The 23029-nt window shown below is 37.1% G+C and overlaps 1 protein-coding gene across 8 annotated transcripts in view; it reads left to right on the top strand.

Moving 5' to 3' along the window:
- The window catches only part of NBEA (neurobeachin), a 388857-nt gene extending 373217 nt beyond the window's left edge, over positions 1-15640 (top strand). For all 8 annotated transcript variants that reach the window (XM_017731325.1, XM_017731319.1, XM_017731324.1 and 5 more), the window contains 4 exons: positions 9076-9177; positions 12330-12468; positions 13189-13340; positions 13847-15640. In XM_017731325.1, coding sequence (XP_017586814.1) covers positions 9076-9177; positions 12330-12439 — 212 coding nt within the window. In that variant the 3' untranslated portion in view covers positions 12440-12468; positions 13189-13340; positions 13847-15640. The remainder of the gene's footprint in view (positions 1-9075; positions 9178-12329; positions 12469-13188; positions 13341-13846) is intronic.
- Positions 15641-23029: the final 7389 nt, after the last annotated feature.

Below are 23029 nucleotides of genomic sequence, written 5' to 3'. Positions count from 1 at the left end.
TTATTGAATTCTGATGTTTTTCCATTTGTCTGTAAGCAGAGTAAAGGGGAGACAGATAAAAGCCTCACTTTCTCACCAGATTTTGCTTGCTTTTAACAAAGCAAATAACAGAGGAAATAGAGGGGAAAAAATAAAATTGTGTTCCAATAATAAATTTCTCTAATATCTTTGCCTATATTCCATGACTTTTTTAGTATGTAATTCTCCAATGTGGATAAATTCAGTCTGACAAGGATTTTCATGTCTGAGCAGACTGTTTAGGTTGATGCCATTTTTCTTCTTTGAATGCCTGTGTGATTCATATAAAGTATTAGTAATTTCTATGTTAAGAGGAAAATAAAAAGAGCTTTCTACTCTCATTAAAGAAAAAAAATGTAAGACATTACCTCCTTTGATTACAAAGGGCTTGGACAGCCTTGCAATTAGCATCTCCTTTCTGGCTGATACAGACTGCTTCAATTCTTTTCCAGATAAAATTATTCTAGTTCTGGTATTGTTCTGTCATCACTTACATATCTGAATGCACAGAAGTTGTACTTTTTGGTATCTCAGGTTTAATATCTTAGCTGCCTAACTTTGGAAGTGTCTGCCTTGGAGATCTTTAATTTTATGAAAGGAAGGAAATGACCTGGCTGACAGAAATAAATGAAAATAAAAATGACTTGTATGATTTGCTTTCTGTCCCTACCTCTATATGGATAAGGCACTGTTTTGCTGAAGACAAAGCCTTACAGTCAGATTAGTAAGAGACTGTGCTGCAGATAGTCATGTCCAGTCTAATGAAATCTTACAGGCATGGTAACAGAACTCAAGAAGACTAATACCCAAGACCACTGTGGTGGCTTTGAAATATATTGATACGATTTTTTAATATTTATGTTGAAGACATGTTGAAGACTCATGCTGAAGAAGAATGATGGCATATCTGTTAATGCTATCTCTATTCATTGGATTAAAGCTACCATGGATATGCTAATTATATACTAGTACTGTACTATAACCAAAACTACATTTGTTGGAAACATATTATTAACAGCTACTTTGACTTTTCATGAACATACATTAATGGGGATAGATCACAAAAACAAAGGACCTTTTAAAAAAGGGCCTTTAACAACTTCTACAATTACTACGTGTTTCTGCTGAAGTAATGACTGGCAGTTTCTGGTCACTACCACGAGCAGACATGAATTGTCATGTCATGTGACTAAGATTCCCTGTAAACTAATTTTCAAGAGTGAAGCTTTCCCAAAAATCCTCATGAAAATACGTTTGAAGTTTTACCTAGTTAAAGCCACCAAAGTAGTAAAGAAATATTTCCTAGTCTACTCTTCTATAGTTGCTGTTAGAAGGTTAGGACTTACCTTGTAGGAAAAATGAAAGTGGTATGATCAATCTGGGTCAAATCCAATTACTTAACATCTTTAGAATGAATTTCCAGAAAGATGTAGATGATATTTTCAGAGGGGAAAAAAGGGGTATTGATTTTTTTAAAAGCTGTCATCTGGAGACACAGATAGGGTGTTTTATACCACAGGATATAAGAAGGTGAAGAACTCCAAGAAAAATGTCAGGTATAGTAATTATCTGGGTTAGATGCTTGACTTTATAATTATCTTTTAAGCTGAAAGACAGTTAACTACCAATTTCAGCTTCAATACCTCCAATTACCAAAAGGAACTTCAGTTGTTTCAGAAAATCTTAAAGAGGAGAAAAAGCAAACCCCCAGTCCTAAACAGTTTGTGTAGTGTAACATATGTACAGAAAAATGTAGATACCATTTCATTTGAAAACATAGCAATCACAATCATTATTGTGAAATACTCTCAGGCAAAAGATTGTCAGATCAAACTTCTTACAGATTCTGCTAAAATTCCATATTCCAGAGACCATGAGATAGATATAATCTTTACTAAACAACACGGGTGTCAGTAACCTAACCTGTCAGACTTCTGTAGAACCTTCTGCTGAAATACCTGTACAGGCGTATTCTCAGGGTCACCTCAGCTGTGTCTGTGGGAAATACAGAACCAGCTCTTGTTTAAAGAGGAGAATTGAGAAAAAATACAAATGATTGCTCTAGCTCAGTAGTTGAAAACTTGCCTATGAGAGCATGGTAAGCTTCATTTTATAATTTAAAAATATTTTTTCTAATCAATACATTTATTAAGTTATCACTTTTATTCTACAGCAAGCATCAAAAATTAGTTTCTGGTTTAGTTTGCATTTGTCACAATATCTTGAAACTTCTCACAATCACTGTGAGAAGAGTGAAGTTTTACCAGATTTTAAATGCAATGTTTTCCACACAGTAGCTTTATGAAATAGCTAGTAGGAAATCTTCTTCTGGTTAGAGTGTTTGTTTGGGAAGTGGGGGACTACATTCTTGACCTCTAGAGACTGGGGCAATTAAAGCTCTCATTCCCATGTTCACAAGCATGTGCTGACTATCAGCTATAAATTAACATAGGAGAGGCCCCTGTGAACCTCCAGATTTGGTAGAAAGCAAAATTCTTTTCTAGGCTCTTATTTATGGATCTTACATGTCATGATGATTGGATATAGAGATAAATCAAGAAATCAGGAGCGATATGCTGCATACCTTCAACAGCAACATATAGCACAAATCTTGTCCCTATTTGTACTTTCTCTAGTTCAACATCGCTTTCATGGCCATGCCATTGCTAAGCTCCAACAGTGGTGATGTTGGAGGTCCTGTTTAGATTAGACTAGAGGCTGGTGTCTGGGAATGCTTCTGGAAAGTAAGCGATGCGGCATGATTTCCTGTAGGCTGAAGGGCAGTTGAATGCAGGCTGTATGTATGTTTGAACTTCCCTTTGTTTCTTTATCCTTGCTTACTTAAGTACCACCTTTTGGAAAAACACTGGACTGAATGAAGCTAAGTCCTCTTGCCAGGGTCAGATATCTACTTTCTAAGCCAAAACTGCCCATCTGAAATAGCTAATCTGAATCTGCACCTTATTAAGTTGATGACCACATTATATAAATCTGCTGCAGTTGCGAGAACAGTGAAAGGTATCTGTTTTCTCTAAGTGAGACATGGCACATGCAAAGGACATAGGTTGCTTTTTTTATTTGTGTGAAGTGATATGGGAAATGTAAATCTTTGCAGTTCTCAGAGACTGAATAGAAAAATTATTGTGATGGAGTTTGACAATTTGTGTTTTGATTTTTCTTCTCTTATGATATATAGGGATTTGTTTTAGCTGAGCACTAATTTGTATACAAATTTATTCTCACTTGGAAACTGTATTAGTCATCACAAAAAGGAGCAAAGAGAGTACATGATATGCCCTGGAGTTCAACATGTATCATTATAGCAGTTTTATTTTTATATTTTATGATTACTTTATTGAATGTCTCTTTCAAACAAGTGACTTTGAAAATGAGAATTATCTCAGAGTCTTTGAACAGATATACCAAAGTGGATGATAGAATTGCAGAAAAGTGAGGGACAGACGCTTTTATCTGAAACAGACACAAATTCAGAAACTAATTTGGAAGTGATAAAAATTAATTTGCACACTTTAATTGGAATCAGACTCCTGCATGAAAGAAAGGAAGTCTAGGCAGCTTGTGCTAAAGGCTGATTGAATTTTTTGTCAGGTAAGTATGTTAGACTTGGCCGCTTATCCTCTTGAGCCTCTCCATGCAATATATTACATTCACCCTCTGACTGGTGTTCTTTAAAAGGATCAATGCTATCCCTGTTTTTTCCCTAGAGCCTGAAATTTCTTCGATCTTGGGACTTGACATTTCTCATTACCTATTGTAGCTTCCAAGACGATGGTCACAAGAGGTGTGGGAGTTAACTCCACTTTTTCTAACAGCAGCTGTGCTGACCATTGGAAAATATTGTCTATAAGCCATAAGATGGGTTTGTTTAGCATTATAACATAATCTTCACAGGTGCTAACAATTCATCCTGTCCCACTGAGTGCATTCAGTATATATCTGAAAGGGAGGGTAAACATTACCACAAAAAATCTTTGTCAAGTCAATATACATTTATTTCTGTGTCTGTCATGAAGTATATCTCTTTGTGTTCCTTTTACATGACATAATTTTGAAACAATTTGAAGTTGTGAACATCAAGGGTTCTGCAGGATTATGTCTTGAAAGAGTAGTTATTCTGAACTCAGAACATTCATTTATTGTTTTATATCCCTCTATATTTTAATATGCCCTAGCTTAACCTTGAAATGGCAGCAGTTTAAAAATAGTCACTGGTGTGCTCTGCACCAAGAGGACTGGATGGCTGTCTGAAGGTCCTGCATAAGCCATGGGCACACGTGCTCTCCACTTGGTCTGTTTAAGGAGTTATTATGGTACTCGTAAGTTTGTAAAATTTAGGTATAAATTTTTGAATTACAGTATCTTAGCACTGTTCTGCCAGAGCAGAAGCTCTTTGAAAACTAGTTTGTAATTTTTACTGGCACCATCTCTACTCTGGTTGCCAAAGACATCTCTCTGCTAAGGCTGCTATGTAAAGGTAAAAGAGCCAATAATCCACCTGAGATAATGCAGTTATCTCTAGTATTTTATCAACAGATGTCTGTGCCCATGCTTTGCTGCATACTCCATGGGGATTGTACAGTGCAGGATGGTTCACCAACTTGCCCAAGATCCCACAGTAATTTAGTGGAGGGGATAGGAAGAGATGCTACAAATCCATACTTTCCAGTCCTCCACTATGTTTTACCTTCTGGACTCTGGATTGGTGCAAGGTACCCAAAAGCCCACTGACCTGGGTGAATTGTTTGTAGCTATATACAACGTTCCTCAGCAAATAAATCAGCTCTGCTTCCTAGAGCTGGGAATATTCTGAATATATTAATATTTTTCTGTCAGAAATCCTTCTTTTATATCCATTGCTCACTCCCTGATCTTGTGGACACTGTTATTAACTATTTTCTGGTTTGAGATATTCGTATTTATTGGTTGTAGCCTTATCTTTTCATCAAACTCCAAGATGGTTTTTTCTGACAGTAAAAATTTGAGAAGGCTCTTACAGTTTTACTTCCATGGAAGCCATTGTATTTTCTAAGATTTTGTTTTCTGATGAGTATCCCCTGAAAAGTCCTAACAGTAAAGCAAATAGCAAAGTAAATTCTTTTCAGCACGTAATTCAAGTATAGCTTTGGACTTGCTTTTGTCAAAGTGAGAGATGAAATGGAAGCTAAAATTTGCCATGTGGTCTCATGTTTGTTTATACAGAAGGCTCCTAGATGTGTCCCCATGGAAATCTGTACATAATTCCTGGAAAAGGACAGCATGAGAGAGATAGTAACACTGTCTTTTGTCTTCCTTTCCCTCTTCTTTTTTTCCTTGTCATGCAAGAGCATCATCTGTTCCCGAAGAACCTTACAATAATATTAAGCATTACATTCTTCAGCAAGAAGGAAAGATGTGTTTTATTTTAGACTTTCTAGAAAAACTTACTTGTTTGGAGATTCAGCACATTTTTTTTCCTTCTGCCCTCTAGTAATTCAGTTCAAAGGTGCTCCTTTGGGGAAATTACAGGGAGTTTACAGTGATGGTATCTCAGTTCTTAGGTAGGATATTTTCACCTGAAATTCCCTTAGAGCTGCAGCCTTTGACCTCTGGCTGCATCTATCAGTGGTGATATGACAGTGACAGAATATTTTGCTAGATTTTGAATGATTCCTGGAGTTCACAGCTTCTTTCCTTAGCAATAAAATGTAATATGACTGAGGTTCATGCCACAGCTATTTCTGTAGAAAGCTCAGTGAATAATTTTTTTTTGAGCCCTAAGGGGGAAAAATCCCATTTTCAATTACTGTTGGACTGTTACTCTTAATATTGATATTCCATTATTAATTTGTATTTACTGAAAAACTGGACAAAATAAGATTCACAGATCTATGTTTCAGGGAAGTTCTTCCTTATAAGCATTTTCCTTTATAAATCAAGAAGTCAATAAAATATGCTTATTTTGTGTATTCTGGAGTTTTACAGTTCCTTGATATTATAGACTTTCCTAGGAAAAACTGAGGAAAATGTTCCTTTGAAAACTGCGTTATTTCTTTTCCTTTCAAAAATTTTAGCCATTTAATAATTTCAGCCATCCAGTTTGATGATGCAGTCTGATGACACCTCTGTAATCAGAGCTTGAGCCAAGATGGCCATTGAGCATAATCCTCTTTTTTTCCAGGACATACAGAAGAAAAAAAAATGTGGAAATTTTTGAACTTAGTTAATTGCCTTTTTTTTTCTTTTTTATGTTATTCACTTGGAGAAAACAAAACCTTGAAAGATGGGATTCTCAATGGCAGTGTTGATGGGGAAATGATAAAAATCAAAGTATAGCCATCTTTAATGAGATACACAGTGATCTTTCTTCTGACATCCATCCTTCCCTAGTGGTAGAGCTCAGTTTTTAGTTCACATCTTCAGTTTCCAGACCAAAAAGATTTTTTTTCTTGCTGTCTAGATTATAGTTTGGGAAACTAGGACTTATTGAGGTAGCTGTTTGCATTAGAGGTAAGAAATTTTTAATGTGTCTGTACATTGGAACAACAAGACCTGTTAGATTGACAGACCCTGTACTATTGTGTCCAAAACTGAAGTCTGTAAATCCATGGTTGGTAGTTCTCATCTTGTTCAGAAAGATATTACAATACATGGAATTGTTACTAAATTTTGATGACAGAAGATGTTAGGGTTTGACAAGAAAAACTGGAGATTCATGCTGAATGTTTAAGAACTATGGACCTATACATCTCTGGATACCCAAATTTAAAGAATGAGTTTAAAGATAGATAGGCAAAGAAATGGATTGCTACAATGGCTAAAAAATGGCAAGCCCCTCCCTTCAAAGGAGTTTATAAGGGTTTGGTTTGGTCAATAGACTAAAAAGGAAAGATGAAAAAGGGTGATTTATTCTTTAAGCACATAAGTGGGGAAAATGCTAGAGAAGAAGACCTGAAGCTAAAGGACAATGCTAACACAAGAATGAAGAGGTGCTAGGTAGACAAGAACAAATGCAAACTGGAATTCAGAATATTTCTCTTCTTTAGAGTAGAAGGAGTCTGGAACATCCTTCCAAGTCACATACCCAGGTAGCCATTTCATTAACTGTTTATATCATGTGAGTGTCTGCAATAAAAGAAGACTAAATTCACTCACCCACAAAAGTCTATCCAAGCCTCCATTCCTAATGCATATCTTTCAAAAACTCATGCAATACTTTTTAGCTACTCAGGTAGTTCCCTTCTGGTTTAGTGTTTAACTGTATTTCCAGTTAGGAAACTGCATTTTATTCCAGAGTTGAAATGTGTGCAGCCATTCACCCATTAGACCTCTCTGTGCCATTAGCTGCAAGATAAATTTCTGGGCTACTGGGCATCTTTTATGCCTGTGTCTCCCAGTTAGCAGAGTCCAGTTACCACTTTGCTGCCTATGCAGTGAACAGAGAAAACACTTCAAACACTGTGCAGCCTCCTCTCCTACTCTATCAGTTGTGTGGCCCTCCTTTGAGCTCATTTTTGTAAATGTGGCTACAAGCCTTTCATCTTTGTGGTCTTCAGTGGCAAAGTAGTTCTTGCCTCCTATTTGCTGATCTAAGGTATTGCACTGAAAGTTCACATTGAGGGAGTTTTTCTTTCTGGCTCCATAAATCCTACTCTATATTGCTTCCTTCCAGAACAGAATCTCCTCTCCAGTGAACAGAGCTTGTGCTTGTCCAGAATCATCAACTTTCACCTGGCTGCATTGAAAAGAAATAAAACACATTTTTCTATTTTTTTATTTAACTGGGCAATGATATAATAATGATATAATAATGATATAATAATGGCTTTCTCTTGTCATTGTACAGTTGCCCATGAAACTTTGCATCAATTATTTTATTACAAGCCTATCTTACCAGCAAAGATTTATATTATCCCATAGATAATATTACTGGTTAATATTTGATTAGAATCAATTTCCAGCTCCTAACTGAAAGCTGATTTCCGAACCTGGATTTCCAAAATCCCTATATGTAGCTCATATTTTACCAACTGTAACCCTCATCCTATCAAAACCAGGTAAGACAAGACTTCTAGTCCAGCACAGCATGGTGACTGGTATTAATGAGATTTTTACTTCCAATTCTTGTTGACAGAAGTGTGGATTAACCATTTTATTTTATATAGAACTAACATTGCAGTAATTTATCTATAGTTCCCTAGGTCATTTCTTTTACTATTTGAACTACACTGGCAGAACTCCAGTCCTTTGGAATTTCCCAATTTTCTGTACTTGATTTGTACAATGCAAATATAATGATGTGAACTCTGTGTTATAAAGCAAGTTGCTAATTTTTTGTTGCCAGTTGACTTTTTTTGCCTGGCAGAGCAATATCAAATATTAAGCAATTAGATTGCCAGCATCTGTTATTATTAGAAACAACAAAAATGTTGTTGTTTGTCATATAAACACTCCATAAATGCCCACTTGTTTGGAACCAAACCAAAATATATTTCAGTCCTGAGTATATATATATGTACATATATATATATATAATATATATAATATATAAAATAATGTATACCTATACCATTTTAGGCATATTTTAATTTCTGACCATTCCACGTGTCTCTGAATCAGTATTATCTATGCAGCAGTAGCATGTTTCTAGTGTTGTTCTTCTTCTCTTCTTTTCCTACCCCCAGTTTCATGAAACAAATTATGATCACTATTAAAGGCACATCCTCAATTCTTTAGGTTCATGTCGTAAGTCTGGAGACATATATGTTCAATAGCAGATCTTTACATTACCGCTGCTTTCAATAGCACCACACATTGTGTTCTTTTAATTAATTCATTAATGCATTGGGTAGCTGGGGTTTTGAAACTTTATGATGTCTTAATATATTTTGCTCGGTATCCTAAATATGAGATATTTAATCACACCGCACCTCTCTGACGCTTAATGATTTCAAGCAAATTATAGCAAAGTTCTTTTGTTGATAAATCATGTCTGATTTGTCATTCCCTATTGTTTTCTTTTTCTTGCTTTGCTTTTCTCACTTTTTTTTTTTTTTACAGGTGATTATCCAGCTCCTCGAGCTGTTCTAACTGGTCATGACCATGAAGTTGTCTGCGTGTCAGTCTGTGCAGAGCTAGGACTTGTTATCAGTGGTGCTAAAGGTCAGAAATGTTTTTAAGGCTTAAGTCTTAACATTTTTAGAGTCTTTTTTAGTGGTACTTCTCAGACTTCCCTCAAGCCACATATACTTTAATTATCCTTAAGGTGTGTTGTAATTCTAGGAGACTCTGAAGCAGTTTTCTCTGAAAACTGGTATTTACTATCTGCACTTATGTGTTTAGGCACAAATTAAGTTCATCATTCCTTCTGACCATCAGTCTATGCAGCTATTTTGCCCAGACCTGGAAGAGTATTTTATAAAAATGTATACAATAATTCTAATGACATCTAGTGATTTTGAAGAGACCTGTTGATAGAGACATGTATATCAGGGAGGGCCAGCTCCAAATTCTCCACCTTGAATGGTAGTTTTTAGGACTGACCTCACTCTCTAGGGAAGCAGGATCAGTTTGCTTTGGAGCTGTGTGCAGCATTTTATCCAGCAGTGGTTTTTTGTGATGTTTTCTAAATAATGAGCCGTTGCAGGTTCTCCCTGTTATTTGTCTATGGAATCCAGAGTACCCAACAATTGCTAACACAAGTGTTCAAAATACTTTTCCAAGCCTGCAGCAATATCCTGGATAACTGGTAATCAGTGTAAATAAAGCACCAGCCTCAATGAATGTTAGCTTAATCCTTCCTTACTCTGTTTCTCCTTGATTTATGTTCCATTTTACTCCTTCTGCCCATCTTCTCCTACTTCTCTTTAATTCTGTGTCCACTTTTCTTCCCCCCCTGCCCTCTCTCTTTCAGCTTCTTAACTTGTCAAACTACATCTTTTTCTCTTTTCCTTTTCTATTTGCCTCTCCCTCTCCCCCTTTCTCTTAGTTCCTTTTGTGCTGCATCATCTCTTCTCCCTTCTTACTTCCTTTCTTTGTATCACCCTTGTATTTCCTTTTTCCTTATATGTCTTCCTGTCTAATTTCCACTGTAGTCCTACATCCACATCCAGTGACTTGCTTTCTCTATCTATAGTGATGCCTGTTTTAGTCATCCCCATGGATATCTTTGTACTCATTCTTAAGTTTGCTGTTTCTGAGGGTAAGAAGGATGTGATGCTTGCTCTGCCGGCTTTTGCTCACAGCTGACTCCCGGGTTATTGCTTTTTATACTGCCTTGGAGCTCAACATTTAATTTTAAAGCTGAGTGTGAAACTTTTGAGTAAAGCCATTTTTAACAGGAAATCCTAATGGGTCATTAACTCTTGTAATGGCATACTACATAACAGTCATAGGCAAAGTCAAGACATTTGTGAAAAAAATGTACAGTGATGCTGGAGCTAAATTTTTTTTTCTTGAAGCACTGCTATTTCTTACCCTTTAAGGCAGCTTCATGCACTCTGGTTGCCATAATAGTCTACCCTGTCCAACTATCTTTTTGCAAATTTCCTCTTCGTAATATAGATGGAATCTGTACTCAGTTATCTTCTGATTCATTAAGTATATGCTTCTTTGGTAACTTACACCTTTTAGAGGTAAAAACTGATGGACAACCAAATATTTTTAAATCAAATACAGAATATGTTTATAATTAATCAAGAGAAATAGAGGCCCAGTCTGTCTCTTGAAGTAGTCTGCCCATGTTCTTCATTTTGAAACTCTGGTCCATATAAAAAATGCAGAGGGAAAATATTTTTTTTTAAATTGCTATTTTCCGAGAGATGCCTTTTTAAAAGCTTTTTCTTCAGATCTGTTCTTTTCAGTCCCTTTCCAGCTTCTTAGATTGCATCTCATGGCAGTGCTGAGTTGCCCTGCCATCCAGTCTGAGCTCAGCCTGTGCTTCCTGGTGGGCAGCTGTTCCTCTGGAGCTGGCTGTGGCACTGTGATGACACATGCAGCACTAGAGAACCTACTGAAGCAGGAAGACAGCACATTTAGGACTCCTCTGAGGAAAATCTTGTGCATCAGGTTGATGTTTTCATGTTTTTACCCAACAAACGCAAAAAACAGTGGTCAGTCTGTATGTCCTTACAGTGGCATCCTAAATCAGATGTGTCTTTTTGGGCCCATGACCATTCAGCTATAAAGGTATGACACTTTTGAAAAATCTAACAAGGTAATTATTCTAAAGGGGAAGGTATCACTTTTTGTAACATCCTGGCACTTCACTATTTTCAAAGCTGAAACAGATAAAAGCCTGTATCAGAGGGTTCACAGATAAATGCACAGATGCTGATTCATTCTACCTGGGCAAACCCAGCTGCTGTGTCAATTTCAGAAAAGTTAGTAAGACTTAACATGAGGTGGCTGAGTCTGCCAATATGAATTTACTTTCAGGGTCATGAACCAGTTGTATAAGGAAGAGATTACTGTGCTGTCCAGGATTATCCTGTGATTCATAAAAGAAAACATTTAGAATTTCCTGTGACTCATTACATTTATCAGAGAAGAGACTTTTTCTTAGTAGGAATATGGATCTCACTTTCAAAAAATTTTTCTCATTGTTCTTGAAAAGTAAATAAGCTTAATTTTGCATCTTAACATGTACATTGCAGATTTCATAGCTGTTTTTTCTTTTATGAGTGTAATAAAAAGACATTAAAATCTCATATTAAAATCTCTCTGGAGAAAATGGAGTTACAGTGTGATCTCCTAAAATCTCTTATAGTCCAAGTATAATTGTAACTCTGTTGGCTTTCATGTGACTCCCACTGCTGAAACAAATCAGGACTGAAATCTATGCATATCATATATTCATTGGGGGAGAGGATATACAGGAACTGCCATTGTCTATAGGAGAAATATGCATTCATATGATTACATGCCCTATGGGAGTTGCTCCCACTAGTAGCTGATAGGGCCATGTCTGTTTGATGTGAATGGGCAGCCTAAAGAGAGATCATATTGTTGGAGAAAATCAGTGAGTGAAGCTTCTGAAAACTTCGGAAGAGTTTTTGTTTTAGAAGACAAAGCAAGGAAAACTCCTACCAGTCTAAGTAAACAATACACTTCTAGGCATGTTGTATTCATTTTCTTAACATGCAACCCCTTGCATATTGTTTTCTGTTGTGCATTTTAAATTCTTAAAGATTGCAGCTTTTTATATCTATGCAGCACTAATGTGATATAAATGTGTATTATGCATTGCCTTTATGCACAGACTATATCATTTGTATAAACAATAAATGTATGATATATTATATTTTCATATACAGAAGGTCCTTGCCTAGTACACACAATTACTGGAGACTTGCTGAGAGCCCTGGAAGGAACAGAAAACTGCCTGTACCCTCGCTTAATTTCAGCATTAATGGCAAACTCTTAGCTCAGATGGAGATCAATGATTCAACCAGGGTAAATCTAAATGCAAACAAGCATTTGTTGTCTTTTGCCTTTATTTATTAAAATAAATTGAATTTATTTGCCATAAAGTTTAGAGGAAATCATATACGTAAAATTGCTGCCTCCAGGTTAAACCATTCAAACACATATCCTTTCATCACCATCTCCAAATATGAAAATGCACTTAAGCTTTTCCAGAATAAATAAGAACAAATAGTTTATGAGCCCATGATATTCTCAGAATTTTTGCTTGGAATTAAGTTTCAGTGGGAAATATGTCTTTGAAACAAAATGCTCTGAAAAGTCCTCATTCTTCATTTATTAGCCAAGACATGAATTCATGCCTTCAGGGCTCTGCTCCGTCACTAGCACTTGAAGCAGCATTAGCAATACAGATCACTGCTTTGCTTTAGGTGGTAGTGATAGCACTGAGTATCGTAGAACAAATTATGGCATGTAGAAATGTGCTGAACTCAAGTATTGGCAGATTCAGTCAAAGAGCTTTTCTGTTATCTATCATGTTTTATACCACACAATTGTTTTTAAAATTTGGTGATACAAAATTTGTTGATTTATTTTTGGGCTAGACAGAAAGAGGAGAGGGAACATTTTGCTTCAAATTTAAAGTGGGCAAAATATGAGAAATGCTTTAAGTCTATTCAATTTTTTTTAATGTTGATCCATTTCCATAAAAGCTAACTGTGTGCTTGGGATTTTGTTTTTCTCCTGAAGGCCATCCTCCTGAGCAGTGATGGGCAGAACCTGGTGACAGGAGGAGACAATGGTGTAGTGGAAGTATGGCAAGCCTGTGACTTCAAGCAGCTCTATATTTACCCTGGCTGTGATGCTGGCATAAGAGCTATGGATCTGTCTCATGATCAGAGGTGAATTTGTCATGCATATTTGTATATAAATGCTAAAATTCCACAAAGTATGCATCTTCATGAGCTTTAAGTTTATGGTATGGAGTCGTTAACAGGATGTGTACAAAACAATTACTCCAGTTGTTTTCCTGTTAGTTTGTCTGACTCAACACTTATTCTGATACTTGAGTCTCACAATACAAGCACTTAACATTAAGGTGAGGTGTTATTTCATTGAAGTCAGTAAGCCAGACACTCAACTAGCAATATGTGACTGAAATTGCATTAACTTAAGAACATAGGAATAGTCAGATTGGCTCAGAGTGCAGTAGTGGCTGTTAACCAATGCTTTAAAAACAATTGCAAAAGTTTGTGATACATTTCAGATTGTTAAACATGTAGAGTTTGAGAACTGCAGACAGTGTTGCAAAAAGGGCCTTGTTCTTTTAGCTTTTTCTGTTTATGACAAACCATAGCTCAAGATGGCAAAAGAGAATTAACATCAGCATCTTTGATATCTTTTTCAGAACTCTGATTACTGGCATGGCTTCTGGCAGCATCGTAGCTTTTAATATAGATTTTAACCGGTGGCATTATGAACATCAGAACAGATACTGAAGTGCAGTGAAGAACTGAAAGCCCAGGTAAAGCTGAGAGCACAAGGGCTGCAAAGAAAGGTGTAGTCTCTGGTGGAAAACCACGTCTGCATTGACCTCCGTTGTACATTCCATTACACCCAGCAATAGCTGTACATTGTAGTCAGCAACCATTTTACTTTGTGTGTTTTTTCACAACTGAACACCAGCTGCTGAAAAGCAAGCTTGTATCATGTAAATTATATGAATTAGGAAATGTTTTGGTAATTATTTCATATATCTTTGTTTATTGAGAAAAGATAGTAGGATGCGCCACAAGAGACTTTTGAAAATTCTGGGAAACCTTGTGTCCAGTTATTTCAATGTTTAGGCTTTGAACCTAACATGCATCCCATCTCCAGCCTCTTTTCAAGCTGAGATTAAAAAAATATGTTTGATACTTTGTACATCAGATGCACATCTTAACTTTAAAGGGATACTTTTGTAAAAGTAAAACCTTGTATAAAGAACAAAACTGTTTCTTAATTTTATTGTGGAGTTACAACTTGCATGTACTTTAAACCTGATGTCTTGAAGGAACAGGTGCATTCACACAAATCAGACTGGAGATCTGCCTAAGGGTACAGCTTGTGTTAAAGGGTTGAATTTGGGAGCAAACAGTAATTCTGACATTTCCACCAACACATTTTTCACTTTTTGAATCTAAAGTTTACCCCTCTTAAGTGGAGTTCTGCTCACAAAGCATTTGGATAAAAAGCCATCATTTGCCATATTTATACTTTATACAATAGAAATTAGTTTCCTCCCTTTTAAATTCAAAGACTAGACAGAAAGGGAGCAAAGAGGGAAGTTCAGTTTAATGCTTTGTTATGCTTAATGATTCCCAATACAGACAAAGTGCTATACTTCTGGATTATTAACATTTGGCATATAAATCATGGGCAAGAGAGCTCCCACTGGTTTTTTTTCCCCCCTTATTTTTAATCTGAGGAGCTTGGTTTATTTGACAGCCTTAGCTTCATTTTAAAGGTGACTGAGGTTGTTCTTTTCAGTTCTTCTGAAAATCTCACCTGAAGCCACTCAGACTAAGGCACTTCGTCTTTTACAATACCGTAATGATAATAATATCAGAATAATTTTCTGCACATTTTACTGATCAAATTACACAGCCAGGGGTATATACACTTTAATTCATGTTTCTTCTTTGTATATTTGGTGACTGTATTGTCATAGATGTACATATTGTGTCGGTAGGGCTATGAGGCATGTAACAGGAATGTAATTTTCTCAGAATTTACACTCACTTGCAGTCATTTATTTAAAAAGATAATGGATTCTTTGTATTGGCACTTTGCACCAGGAACATATCATTATTTATTGATGTGATTACTTATTTGTTATCCACCTTGTATTAGTAAGTTTAGCCCTGAATTTCCTTCTCCATTGTTGTTTGTATTTATAAGATTCGGAAATCATGGGGATCAACCTAATGATTAAGTTATTCATCACCTGTCTGTAAGCAATATCTTGAGTTCGTAGCTTAGAATTGGGAGACTATTGAACATCTGGAAGACAAGTTCATTTCATCTTGAGATCATGGTGAAATATTTTGGATATATAAATTCCTTAAGCTATTGTAACCATGTTTTATTGCAAAGATGTAAAATATGCCAGATGTGTGTGAGTTGGAAATCAAAAAGAAAAATAAAATATGCAAAGAATTCAGTGATTGTTTTTCATTCCAATGAAATTTTTTTAGAGCATTCACATCATTATGAACAAACAATTATTTTTGAGAAATTCTTACTTATGTGCTAAAATGTATGCATATCTGGGTGGTTGTATTTCCTGGGGTCTCAGGAAAAAAACCCAGAGTTTACAGAGTGAGTTTTGCAACTCTTTTGATTGTCATGAAGGGAAGCTACTAAAGTTACTTTGTTAACAGAAATAAAAAAGAACAAGAAAAATCAAAGCCTTTAAGGGATATTTAGGATCCTTGTGAGCAGAAAATAATCTTATGTAATAGACCTCAGAGAGTAAAGATCTGATGAGAGAAATTTTGGATATCTCTCAGTATGAATAAATTTAATCTTATTTTGGGCATTGAAAGTTAGATATCTACACTACCTGCATAGCCTAACAGAACAGGTAGGATAAGTTACCTTTTGGAAATGCTGAGGACCCTACAAAGATTACAGCAAGTGGAGACATATGTATATCTAAATGTCATATGTCTAATTTAAGGTAGCAGTGGTAAGCAAAATACTTTCTTAATAATTAGAAAACTCCTGGAAGTTTTCTTGTTCTTGATAGCAGAATAGAAACCAACATTTCAATTTGTTGCCCTACTCATTTCCTTTAAATTTAGAAGGATTGTTCTTTAAATAATTATCAAAATGAACCAAAGCCAATATTTGAGAACCTTATTAGAATACAGTATACATTTTACCAGATATCTATTAATATCAATCAGGTTTTGAATTTATAACAACCAAACTTGATTGTTCTGAAGCTGTAGGAGATATGGGGAGAGGAGAGGACTGCTACGTAAATAGTGTCGTGAAATAGTTTATTGGTATGTCATAACCTCCATTCCATCATGATACAAATGTCACCCCTAATTTCATATTTTATTCAACAAATTGATTTAAAAATGCACCACTGCAATTAAACAAGAAATGGATATAGCTATTATTTTAATTAATACTGTTGTTTTCATTAAGTCTCTCAGCATGATGTTAAATACAATCTAGTCACAAATTAGAAGCTTTTGTACCCATGCAAACCTTTACATGAAAAATTTGCCATGGATTGCAAGAATAAAAAAACTCCCACTGTATTACATTCATAGGTAGGGGTACCCAAACATGTCAGACTCATAAAAAATCCAATAATAATAGTAATTTAATATTTAAATTTAACTACTACTACTACTACTACTACTACTACTACTACTACTACTAATTGTGCCAAGACATTTAAATTCCTTTGCTTTATTTGTTGATTTGTGTTAATTACATTAGTATACACCCACCTATTTCAGGGCCTCTTATAGTAAACAGACAATATAAGCAGACCTACAGTTTATGTCACAAGTCTTTTCCAAAGCTTCAGCTGCCTGTTTCTGTCATACAGTAAATCTTGCCTTTTTTCTCTCTAGAAATTAGAGCTACTGATCCCAGGGAGTCTCTGAGAGCTGCTTGTGGAACATGAAGCAGCTTTGGCCAAACCAGTTAAATGCAACGAATATCTCAGCTAAGGGAGATGCAGCTTTAAGGATACAACTGTGCAATTAAAATATGCCTATGGTATAAAAAACGCACAGTTATTGGCTGCTTTTCTGCCAGTTCATCCTCGGTTAAGCACTGGACTACAAGTCATTGCCTTCCAGGAGAAATAATGCAACAGCTATGAGGCGTATTCCTCATCCAGATCCTACCACTGTTGAGGAGAATGCTGCTTTCTCTACATGAGCAATAATAAAATAAAGGCTTCTGCATATTTACCCCAAGGAAAGACTAGTTTACTTTCCAATTTACTGTGAAAGCTTTGGATAAATAATGATTATGTTGATAGAGAATCTTGCAGGTTGTGCTTGTAGAGCTAAAAGTGCTGCCTGTGAGCAGCAGTTGTGGAGAATGCTTTTTATAATCCAGTGCATCAACCCTGCTGACAAGCAAGCAGGATGAAGCAAGCCTCATGCTCCCAGAGATAAAAGCATTTGAAGCAGACACAAGGAGCGAAGGGCTGACTTATGACAACAGCAAGAGAACCACCTCCTGATACAAGATGTTTAGTACATATGAATATTTCTTTTGGATACTTAAAGATGGAGTTTGTGCTTACAATTTTACAGGGCTTGACTGTGGGCTGGTTTTATTTAGGCTTTGGCGTGTGTGTGTGTGCCTGTGTGTTACTTGCAAACTCTAAAAATGCATGGACTAAAGCAGGTATTTAAAGAAGGAAAAAAGTATGAAAATTTATGTGTCTATGCAATACAGTACAGTTTATAGACTCCCTAGCCTAGTGATTAATTTTGCAACGTCTACAGTTAAGTTTCAATATCTGAAACCAACAAGAAAAACAAGTCTGGTGATTGCTTTCTTATAAAGTTTATAAGCTGTGGCTATATAATTAGTTTACATAAAGATTTACATTGATGAAAGTCTGCCAAATAGCTGACTTGGTCTATGGGTTGCTCCGTGGTGAACAACCACATTTTGGACACTGGAATCCACTACGTTTCGAGATAATGACGTGGAAGTGACTCTTAATTCTTCATCAAAAGTATTCAATGTTAGTTGGATGTCTTTCATGAAATCACATTTGAAAACTCATCAAAACTATCAAGTCTATCTGTCTTTAAGAAATTATTGTGATAGCAAATAATCTCATTATTTTAATTAATCCATAAATTACTTATAAACTAGTATTTTCCGTAGGATACTGTCACAATGAAGCCTGTCATAGTTAGATTCATTTTTCCTTTTACTATATTGGCAAGAATTTTGTGGGTTTAATCAGTTTATAAAAAAAAAAAGGCAAAAATACCTCATCCATACCCTTTAAACTCTTTGAGGTAAATTACAGAATACACTGCCTTGAGACATCTTATGTTAGCAGAAAATTTAAACTCAAGCACACAGAAATTAAGTACCCCCTATTATTTAATTTATAATTTTCATGGAGGTATAGGTGGCAACATATAGCATTTTTAATAGGAACTTCTAGAATACTATAGTTCCACCTTTAAAGTCCCTGTCTCGGTTTTGGAGACCAAAACTTCAGGAGGAAACACTCCAGAGTGAAGGAAGGACCCTTTTCCTCCACCAATAAGACAAGTGGGTCACAGCAAGTGGAAGTGGAAAAAAACAAACTGTTAATTAACACACGAACAAAACAGGGTAGAACAGGATAAAAAAACCCCTCAAAATACAAAAGATTCCCGCAGAGGGAACAGACACCTGGGCTCGGACCAGCTGGGGCCACCCCGCGGGCCGCTGGGGCTGCCCCTGCAGGCTCCCTGGACCGGCAAGGAGGGAAGGGAGGCAGTGAGGCAAGGGGAAGGAAAGGGAAAAAAGAACAAGAGAAAATTCAACAGAACCTTTTCCCTAGCTGGAACACAAAAGAAAACCCAGAAAACAGCACAGTGCTCCCGGCTCACTCCCTCCCGAGCCCTGCCCAGACCCTGGAGCCCTTGGGCTGAACCGTTCAACGCCCCCTCGGGTCCGTGGCTCCGGCCCCACCCCCGGGTCCATCCTAAAGGCACAGCGTCCTTGGGCATTGAGCGGATGGTTGAGGAATAAAGCGGCTTCATAACATCACCCCAGGACAGTCCCTCAGATAACTTATTTGCCTTGTGCAACATCCCAGGCTAGAGGAATTTCTACAAGATGTCCTCAGCTCATTTCAGAGGACCAAAATGCCACCAAGCAATGGCCAGAACAGACTCAGTTTGTCCTGGAGTTGAACCACTTATGTCTTTCTCTGGTGTGGATAATTTGCCAGTGGATGGGTCTCAGCTTGACTCATTAGAGAAATTGTTTTTCTATATCAGGTGGGCTGGAATTCCAGAAAACATTGACAAATATGTTACAAGGACTGATCCCAAACATGCTCAGTCTCCAGGTCAAAATGAGGAGGATTCCCCTTGCTGTCTCAGCCTCCACACCCCAAGTGTCAGGTCAAACCACATTCCACATCCCCAGCAGCGGCAGTGCCACCAGGCCAGGAGAGGTGCTGGGTTACACCTGTGCTCCCCCAGGCCGCAGGGGAGGCTGGAGGCCACAGAGGTGTAATCCTGGTGAGGTGGCTGGGCTGGGCTGGGCTGGTGTTGCTGTCTGGAGTCATTACACAATTCTCTTGCTGATGTGTGAGAGGCACCAGCTGCTCCCTGCTGAGGTGTGGCACCCATGGCCTGTGTGCACAGCGGCTGAGGCAAGAGGGTCTTGAGTAAAATCGCATCACTTTACTGATACCCTCTCTGCTCCTTCAGTTTTATCTGCTTATTAATCCCATACACATCAAGCCAATAGCATGAGAAAGTAGGGGAAGAGGAGCCCAGACTTCAAACCCCCCCTCTGAGGGAGCCATGTTCTCACCCCAGGTGAGAAGAGAACAGCAATTTTGAGCATATGATGGCAAAATTTCATATTAAAAACGGTGTTCCTTGTGCACAGGACACTTCCTGGAGCTGCCAGGGGCAGGAAAGGGACAACACCTACAGTCCACCTAAACTTTCATTTGCAGATGGACCTTGTTGGACTAAGGCAGTTATGCATGTTATGGTACAGACTGGCATTTCAAAAAAATATTGCAGCAAATGATACAAAACAACTTCCATGGATTTACAGGCAGGTAGCTAGCCTGGCTCTTTAATAAGACTCACAGGAAGGTACATAGTGGTTGACTGGAAAATCTATTATTGGGGAGAAAACCATGAAGATATAAAAGGCAATCATATAAATGTCACAACAGATGAATATACAGCAACATTTTAGACATAAGAATTTTCATTCCAAAAAAAGAATATCTCTTCCAGTTTAATGAGTATCCTAAGTGCCAGTGATGATGTATACTGACTGCAGACCTTTTGCATATGTTCTGGGATTGTCCAGCAACACACAATTGGCAACAGAAGATAATTAGCAAATGTCTACAATCCTTTTGCAGCCTAAAATAACTCATTTGCAAGACTGTTTTATGAGGCACTATGGTTGCTCTTGTCTAATTCCCTCTTCTCAGTGAACTTTAGAATACGTCACCTTAAAATTTTCAGTCTAATATTGATCTCAATGCCTTTTGACACTTGGAGGGAAGAGATTTTACAAAAAACTTGGATTTTGGAATGCATCTCATACAATCTTAAATAATGAGTTCAACATAATGTGGTGATAAGTGTAATAAGCATTATTTTCTGTGATAAAGTGGATCTTCTCTAAGCACGGAAAAACATTGTAATAGAAAAGGTAATTTTTACATGTAAAGTCATTTCTGAGAAGGCTCTGGAAGTTCAGGGGGATTTTATAGAAATACCTACTCTTTATGTACAGACAAGAGCTAAAAAAGGTTTAGAGCAACAACAGAAAAAGACCCATGTTTCATTAGCAGTTATTTTTTACCATCTACTAATTATCCATTGGTGTGCTATTGAGGATTCTGCAATCACTTAGGTCTAAGTTGGTACGTGCAAACCGTATCTAAATGTGCAAAGTACATCAAACACAGGATCCTCATTGTTCTGTATTCTCCAACAGTATTCAAGCAATGACAACAGCCAATTTTAGCTCAAAACCACATTTTTGCTGAAACAGCTTTTCACCTCAAGCTCACTTGAAATTCTACGTTTCTTTCTATTTGCACATTTTGTGCAATCTCATTTTTATAATATATCTATTATATAATTCAGCAAAACAGAAGCAAATAAGCTATACTATATCCTAGTGTCATTATTGTTCAAAATATCTCTTACTAGAGAGACTATATCTAATTGTACTATTAGGTGAAACCCAAACTTCAGAAACAAAAATAAAACCACATAAAATTATTTCTCTGTTTGAGTAAATTGTCTAGATTTGGCAAGCCACATGTACTAATACTTCAGTTCATGGCCTCTATTTTTGTTAGTCATACATCCACAGCTGCAAAGATGTGCTTCATATAAAAATTTCTATTAAACAGGTAAGTTTATATGGCATGAATATAAGCCACTTTTTTTAGCCAAGTTCATTCAAATGTTGTAAGATCAGTAGACCTACCTTCATGACTGGCAGATGCCTAGAAAAACCCTGTGCAATCTTACTGATTCTCTCATAGAAGTGCAGGGGTCATCAAATACTGCAAAATTTTCATGAGGCTTTTTTTTTAGGATTCTTTAAGATTATTTTCAGGGCGATGGTGATGGACTGGAAAGTTAAGAGGAGCAACGTAGTCAGCAAACTAGGACTGTCAGGCAGATAGTTTATATACCTCTGATTTTCAAAAGACTCTTCCTGGTAATGCTAAACATGCCAACAGGGCTTGAGCTGAGCAGCAAGTAGGTCATATGAGATAGAAAACAAATATGCAGAACTGCAAGCACACAGTGAGGTGCTTCAACAATCCTATTTTCTCATGAGATAATAAGAATGCACAACTGTAGTGGTTCGGTTCAAAATATCCATTATTTACTTATTTTGCTTCTGTGAGATAAGAATTAGGAGAAAGCAAAACAGGCACAAAACATAAAAGAATATAAAGAAGCTTATTAACAGACCTAAAAGAAAGAAAAAAAAAAATCAGACTAAACCTTCAGAACACTTTCCTCCCCCCACCTTTCTCCCTTCCCCCACTGACAACGTAAAAAGACAACCCTTGAGATTTTCAATCTGTTTACCACCTCTAAAACAATCTTTTTCAGTTCACTTAGGGAGTCTCTCCTGCTCATGCTATAGAGACATCTCCACAAGAAACAGTTCTCTCATGGCTTCAATGCCACAGTGAGACAGCTGCCTGGGCTGGTTCTCTGCTCTCATGTGAAAGTCCCTTCCCCTGACTTACGGCTTTCCCCACAACTGTTTTCGAGGGTCCAATCTTGAGCTAATGGGGCACGATTTTAAGGATGAGCTGTTCAGAAACAAAGGTTCTCTTTACCTATCTCTGGGAGCATCTTCATCTCTAAGAATAGAGGTCTCCTCCTTCGCTGGGAGCAAGGGTACTCATCAAATTACAGCTACTGTCATTTGCTTATTTCAGCACAAGTACTTTTGCTCACAATTACAGTTTGAATGCTCCAATCCCCCATGCTTTCGCGAAATTACAACATCACCATAGCTTTACAAAAGAATTCCAGCTTCTAGGTTTGAAGCATCTCCTCTTTCTCCTCCCTCAGGGTTTCAGCTCTTCCTGCTTCACTGACTTTGGTGTCTTTATGGTGTTTTCTTCATGTGCTTTCACCTTCCCTCTTCCTCTGACTTGGGAGAGGATTAATGTCTGCAGGCTTCATCTGTTCTGGAGGAAACTTACAGCACTAAAAAAGGGTTAATCTCACCCGAGCCGTGCAGCTAGAGTTCGCTTATCGCTGTTGGTCACATGATCTTTGCCGGGCAGCGGAGCAGCCTCAGATGAATCTTCGGC

This window comes from Corvus brachyrhynchos, unplaced genomic scaffold, assembly GCF_000691975.1.
Source record: "Corvus brachyrhynchos isolate BGI_N302 unplaced genomic scaffold, ASM69197v1 scaffold103, whole genome shotgun sequence".
Lineage (NCBI taxonomy): Eukaryota > Metazoa > Chordata > Aves > Passeriformes > Corvidae > Corvus > Corvus brachyrhynchos.
The sequence above is the reverse complement of the archived record's forward strand: the minus strand, read 5'-3'. Positions and strand labels throughout refer to the sequence as shown.